Raw genomic sequence first — 7,232 nt, 5'->3', positions numbered from 1 at the left:
TGTTAACAAATTATGTAAATGCCATAACAGTTAGTTGTATTTAAGAATGTTATCGAATTCGGCATTATGATATTCAGATTCCCGATTAACATAAGAGTATTACTTATCTAAAAAATCCTATTGGGCTCAACCTCTACCCCAGTGGCTCTGGAATTTCCCATGTTGATCTTATATGACCATTCATATTTAAAAGGAAAATTAAATTAAAGAATTTATATTCAGTAATTCAGCTGTTTTGACTAAACATGTTGGTGCCATGATATTTGATAGCATTAAAAAACTATACGGTTTACCAAAACAGGGTGCGGCTTTATTAGTTTTTTGCATCATTTTACGATAACAGCTAATTTGAACTAAGCATCAACAAAAAGCTGTAACCAATGTCAAAGTAGGATTATTTACAGCTATTTTGTTTATGTTTTTAATTTTATATGGCGACATAAGCATTCAACAGAAATACTCGGAGTGTGCATGAAAATGATACTGTACAATGGAATACGACGCAACGCTAGACCAATAGACAACACAAATTATTAAAAATATATCGAATGGACAGAGAGTGTATACACTGCAGAATATAAAAATGGAAAGATGAGCCTTCTGGAATGAGTTGTTCTGGTGGAAAAGTTGCTCTACCTATATTAGAAGAGCCGATAGAAATACCTTGGAGAAACTGAAGAGTCGCGGTATTTTTAGTTTCAAGATTTTATGTTGTAATTTTATTTAGTTGGAGATTAATCACATGGTTTTGTGTTAGATGGTTTTCATTAAGTTTTTAATTGATATTTAATAGCAGTACAATTTCTAATCGCAACATGATTTTGTAACATGTACAAGAAATAATGATAGTTTATTTATTGTGATCACGGACGAAGCTAGTACGGGCAATTTTTTGCAAAACATAACAGAGCCAAAGCCATTGACCCAATGAAAAAATATTAACAACAATTAGGAAACTTTCAAGTATCCACTTGTGTCACCTTATTGTAATACTCTGTTTTGTTTATTTCTTATGCTGTATGATGGTGATACCATCGCAGGCGAACAGAAAACAATATTCAATGTCTCCATATTTCACGGTGGAGTTTTAATTCTATGGTCCTTGGTGTTGGTGTTGACTGTTTGTTATGTTTGGTTGTTTGTTGTCGTTGTCTCACGTCAGTCATGTCTGTCTGCTGGACTCTGGACTGTAGGCTTAGGCTGTCTGCTCTACTATGTCTGTGTTAACTTTGATAATTTTGTGTCTTACTTAATTTCTGCCACTTTTCAGTCACAGTCATGTTTTAGAATTTGTACTTGTACTTGCACATCAATAGGCATAGGCCTACGCCACGACGCTCCAAAACACTGCTGGACTTGTCAAATGTTTTCATGTGGATGTAAAGTGACACGACGACGTAGTGACACTGATGTTTTAATTTGCACAGTTTATCCAATTAACTGCAATTGAGCTTTGCGAAGAAATTTGAATAGGCCTATCCTTTCAACGTTTTTGGGTAATGTTTTAGTGTATTAATTTTTCATCATACAGGACTACAGTTTCGTCATGTCAGCGAGGTTATCAATCAATAGGGTTCTAACCAAAAGGCTCCTGTGCAATTTTAAGGGTAGAATTTTACTCTTGTTGCTTTCCTTTGCAGTATTTATTCTTGTTTACCAATATATTATATCATTGTCACAAGCGAAGATTATTTCACTTGATGAAATTCCAGATAATCTAGTCCCTGCAGTTTCAAGTATGAAGGACATTTCTGATAACACAAAACTTTGTGACCTGATGCCCATTGTCATCAATAGTTCCTGGCCACTCAGCTCACTTAATGTGACAGATGAATACTTGGAGACCCTTGCAATTCAAAGTAATATTAAATTAGGAGGCTTGTGGAAACCCTCTACTTGTGTATCACAGCACAAAGTTGCAATCGTTGTTCCGTACAGAGACAGACAATCTCAGCTTGACATTTTTGTTGCTCACATGCACCCCTTCTTACAGTTCCAGCATCTTCATTATCAAATTATCATTGTTGAGCAAACCCACCAAAGACCTTTTAACAGAGCCAAGCTGTTTAACATAGGATTTGTAGAAGCTGAAAAGATTTCACCATTTCATTGTTACATATTTCATGATGTAGATCTGATTCCGTTAAATATTCATAATATTTATGGATGCACCAAACTACCAAGACACTTGTCTGCTAATATTGATGTTTTTGACTACAAAATTCCATACGACTGGATATTTGGTGGTGCTGTTGCGATTTTGAAACAACAATTTGTGTCTGTGAACGGATTTTCAAATAAATTCTTTGGATGGGGAGGTGAAGATGATGACTTTTTCAATAGAGTAACAAGAAATGGGACCACCATATGCAGGTTCGAACCTGAAATTTCCAGATACACAATGTTAACACACAAGAAAGAACTACCGAATGAAGACAGATACTACTACTTATCAACAGGGGTGAGAAGATTTGAATCTGATGGGCTGAACTCTCTAAAATATACAGTGAGAGATATTGAACTTAAACCTCTTTACACAAAATTACTAGTCGATTTATAAAAAAATGTTAGGATAAGAATGCGATATTAGGTAAGTAGGCTAAGTTATTTTTTATTAAGTTGTCGAAAAGCCAAAAATGAAGTAGCCCTAGAGTATAAGGTTGAAGAGATCTTGGTCTTACTAAAAATGTAGGCCTACCTATTTTTTTTATACACTACTTGCAATTTTGCTAAAACATGACTGTGTAGAAGAAGCTCCAGTATCCTTTTGGACGCCAAATATAATTTGTTTAGCCTAGTTGTTACATATGAAAATATTGTTTTTTTAGGAAGCATAAAATCAGTGTAAGGTTAAAAAGCAATCAACTCCTGCTATATATTTATACCGGTACTTAAAAAAGGTTGACAAGACTCTAAAATAATTTAAACTTTGATATGTTAAATATTAAGATTGGTACAGTTTCCCTTGTAATTCAAGTCAATATTTAAGTAGCCAAATGGTAAGAACCAAGATCTGTGTAGACAAAAGGCGAGAAAATGGAAGACGGTCAGATTTTAGATGGTTTGTAAGTTTAGGCTTTCTTACGTACATTTATGACATGCAATTGTAGGCGATTCCCAATAAAAGGATTAAAAACTTGATAAGTAGACTTGCAAAAGCAGTTGCCCTGACTAATTTAAATATTTAAGCTCTCTTAATTAATTGTTATCTTCCTTTGGTTTTTGTGCTTCATGAAATAGAATCACCTCAATCAATACTCAAGCTTCAATACTGTAGCTTAAATATGAAGGCCTATAGTGAACAAGTTAGTTAGAAACAAACAGAGTATAGAAAAGATTGCAATTGATTCAAATCTAATGGATATCCTAGGCAAGTCATATCTTAGTTGTACAGTCCTCAATGGTGTGTACGAATTTTTATTAATCAAGGCGGGTCCATAGCAGTATTCGCAGAGCAACGAGCAGCTGTTCGCCTAATTACCGGGTGTTCGTCTATTTTTTATTAGCTGAACATCAGTGCGTACAAAAAGGGGGAAAGGGAAACCTTTGCTCGATAAACTTTTTCGGCTATCAGCTTGGTGTCTAGTTACAAATTTCCAGCAGTTTTTTATCCAATTGAAGGCTATGTATAAATGAATTTTATTTTCTCTAAACTGTATGTTTTTGTTGGTAGTGGCATAAAGAATCATAGACTCTCCCAGTAAGATGTAATCAATAGATCGTTTGAATTAGAGCGGGATGCACAATTAAACGTGCACACAATCCCCACCATCGTCGCTTGGTTTTGTACTGTCATCTCAACAATCAATGGCCATCATATTTATCAACTAAATAGCCCATTGTGGTGTGACTCAGTATTGCTGGGAGCCTTATTCTCATCTCTCCCTAAATGCCTTTCTAATTGTCGGGATCTACTTACATGAAACCCCGTGCTCTGCAAGGCTCATTTGGGCGAGCGCCAACTATCATAGACACCAACTTGCGGGCACTGTAGTGTAAAATATTATACACAACATAAAATGCTTAGCTAGCCGTCTGCTTCTGATTCACTGATCTCAATTAAGAGCCGGAGATGTTTACGACTTTATTGCTATGCCGGATGACAATATCCCTTCGAAAAAAAGGCTCAGTTATTTTTTATTACACAAAAACCTAAAATAGGCATCTTTACAACTTTATTAAGAATCAATAGCTGTAATAAAAAAAAATCAATTGTGAATTTAAATTACCAATAAATTGAAAACTTTACAGAAGCAGTAACAAATTGGATTGAGCCTTCTCATTTCCTTTTGGTGTTGTTGATTTATACAGAAACATTAATACAAATTTCTTTGAATACATTTAACTTAATTCTGCAATTAGTTCCCCTAATTCTGGCGGGCCCAGATGCGCAATATGTAGATCCGGTCCTGATCGCATCCACCATCTTTTTCTTTATATAAATGTTCTTTAGCTAAAATAATAAGAGCAGAATGCGCTGTTCCAGCGTTGACGTCCATTTTGACAGATATTTGTTACACATAACGAACACACTGCTTTAAAAGTGACCAAAGTGTGAGAGCACCCCTGCTATGGAATAGGCATATATCAACACAAATTGCTTGTCACTTGTAAAAAAATACAACAACAAAAAACAGACATATGAATGCCACATGTGTGGACCCGCCTTAAGCAATAGCCTATGAAATAATTTGCCTTGTATTAATTTCATAATCATATTTGTAGCTAAGCTAATAAGAAAGAGTGAATCCACGATATTATTGTATGGGCCCAAAATGCTTTAAATAAATTAGAAAAAACAAGTGTTTGATACCAATTTTAAGCCTTGATTCCCAATTGCAATTTAAAATAGGCCTACAGTGAGATGGATATTAGTATATTTTACCCTGGGGGGCGAGCTGGTTGAGTGGTAGAGCTTGAGGCTTCAGAGCCCGAGGTCCCGGGTTCAAATCCTGCCAATCAGTAATGGATTTTATCTACTAAATGATAATACCGCGGCCCTCTCGGACTATCCTGAAGTAATGTGTTAAAACAGTTCCAGGCTAGAACCTAGCGTGTCCTAGTATGTGAAGGGGGGACATGAAAAAAAGTATATTTCACTCTACCATAGAGAGTGCACAATCCTTATACAGTAGGCCCTACACTCCCGCAGACTCGGCGTAGTGTGTACTGAAAGGGTGCCAAGCTTAAAAAATGCCGGGATATCAGGAACTAGGGTTAACAATAAGAACAATTAAATTTTTAACCCTTTTAACTGGCCTTTTTTTTATATTTATATCATAAGTCATTATTAAGTCATCAGATATAGTATAACAAATCCTTGGTACGAGTTGCAAATGATTTGACTTGAGCTGGCTTGAGTCCATGTTTACTCGGACTAAAAAAAATCACTAATTTTCTGAGCCAGCTGATAAATAAATAAAAATTCCTTTATTCACAAACGTCTTTCAGTACAAGAACTGTTTATAAAGTAACTCATGTCAATATAACTAACTAAGTGTGTTGTCATGTATACTGGACCACATATTCTAATGCAGGAGTTAGGAAATCTGATATTGAAGTCACCCTTGATGGCATGGGATTGTCTGTCTGTGACACTGTCAACACGCTTAGTGTTGTACTTGACAAAGGCCTCTCTTTTTCTGACCACTTCACATCTGCAGTCCAACATGCAGAGAAGATTGAGAAGATTGAGAGAAGATTGAGGGAAGATTGAGAGGTCTTAGCAGATTTAAAACTCAGGGCAAGATAGAATTCATACCCTCGGATCTGTGGAGCTGTCGCCTAGTCCGAAACATAACACATAAGGGCCGCCCACATATTTAAGTAACACGTTATCGTAATTTTATACCGTAGTAATTTTAAACCCCTCCCCTGTGATGCTGCATAACGCAAGACTAAACCCCCCCCCCCTCCACTCTGTAATGTAACGCTGTCAAATACTTTCGTAAACAAGTTTGGGGGGTATGAAATTTAGGTAAGATTTCTTCCAAAGCCAAAACATTATTTAAAATTGGTTTTGAAGTAGGCCTACCGTAAAGTTATCAATAAAACAAACATTTAACATTTTAATAACAATATCTTTACAGTTTATTTTAACACAACATCTAAACACTTTTTCTCATGTGAGTCATGTGTTTAAGTTTGTTTTTACTTTATAGCACTTCTGAACAACACTTACATTACAGTAATTTAACGATACACAATTCAGATTTATCTTATTTGCCATTGAATTAAACCCAGAGTGGCAGGATCCGTTTTCATGTCCTCTATGACTGGAAGGCCAGAGCTAGGAGTTGGTAAGATGAAGATGTTATTTGAACTAGAATATCAGTTCCAGACGTACTTAGTCAAGGCGCACACCAGATTCTTAACATGTTACTGTTACGATCTTAGAGAAAACCCGCTCCCCCCTTCTTGTAACGCTAAGCCAAACCTCTCCCCCTCCTTGACCGTTACGTAATATGTGGACGGCCCCTTAGTTGCTCGGCCATCCATGGGCCTTATTTATCTTCACTAACAACTCGGATAGACCCCTGGTAGTGGCAAGCACAGAGCGCTTAAGTAAGCACATCCCAGGCATTTCTTGTCTAGTCAATTTTTTTTATGTTTTTGCAAGTCTGGACAAACAATACAATGAAACAAAAAATGTGAATTTTAAGTTTGACTTGTACATGAGAAACGTGGATTTATTTTTTTATTATATAAATGACCAAGGGGATTGGGGAAATTATAGAAGTAAATGCCTCTCTTGTGATCTCTAGTCAATGTAAATATGAATTTATTGAAACGAGTTAGGTAAATGTTTTGTCTATGTTTAATTTGACTTGTTTTTATACAAGTTTAGTGTTCTTAAAGTGTTATGTGTATTAAAATTCTTCACAAGACTGCTTAGATTTAAACCTTTTAGTCCCATGTTGATGTAAGACATTATTTTCTTATGATGGAAGTTTTTCTAAAAATGTGTTGACGAGGGCTGTTTTATTTCTGTTTTAGCTAGTAAATAGATTAAATGCTTCTTACCTCAGTTTTTGTAGAGTTTCTTTTGTTTTCCCACATAATGTTTCACTGAAGCACCAGCATGTATATTTTGTTTTTCTTAAAATTGACTTTTAGGTATTTTATTTCTACTTTCACACTTTTATTATTTTTTCAGTGTTTACAGCTGGAGTTAAGAACAGATATGTCAAACCCTTTTAAAATTTTAACAAAACCCAAACTAATGTAGCTCA

At 35.4% G+C, this 7,232-nt stretch overlaps 1 protein-coding gene across 1 annotated transcript; it reads left to right on the top strand.

Annotated features, from left to right (window-relative positions):
- The first annotated feature begins 1,285 nt into the window (after positions 1-1,285).
- On the top strand, positions 1,286-4,184 carry LOC128989801 (beta-1,4-N-acetylgalactosaminyltransferase bre-4-like). Its single transcript, XM_054411853.1, has one exon. It carries the CDS (start codon positions 1,547-1,549, stop codon positions 2,558-2,560), a length of 1,014 nt encoding a protein of 337 aa, XP_054267828.1. The 5' UTR covers positions 1,286-1,546; the 3' UTR covers positions 2,561-4,184.
- Positions 4,185-7,232: the final 3,048 nt, after the last annotated feature.

This window comes from Macrosteles quadrilineatus, unplaced genomic scaffold, assembly GCF_028750875.1.
Source record: "Macrosteles quadrilineatus isolate MER2022 unplaced genomic scaffold, UCM_ALF_1.0 Scaffold_3__2_contigs__length_128488019, whole genome shotgun sequence".
Lineage (NCBI taxonomy): Eukaryota > Metazoa > Arthropoda > Insecta > Hemiptera > Cicadellidae > Macrosteles > Macrosteles quadrilineatus.
This window is presented reverse-complemented; position numbering and strand designations above follow the sequence as displayed.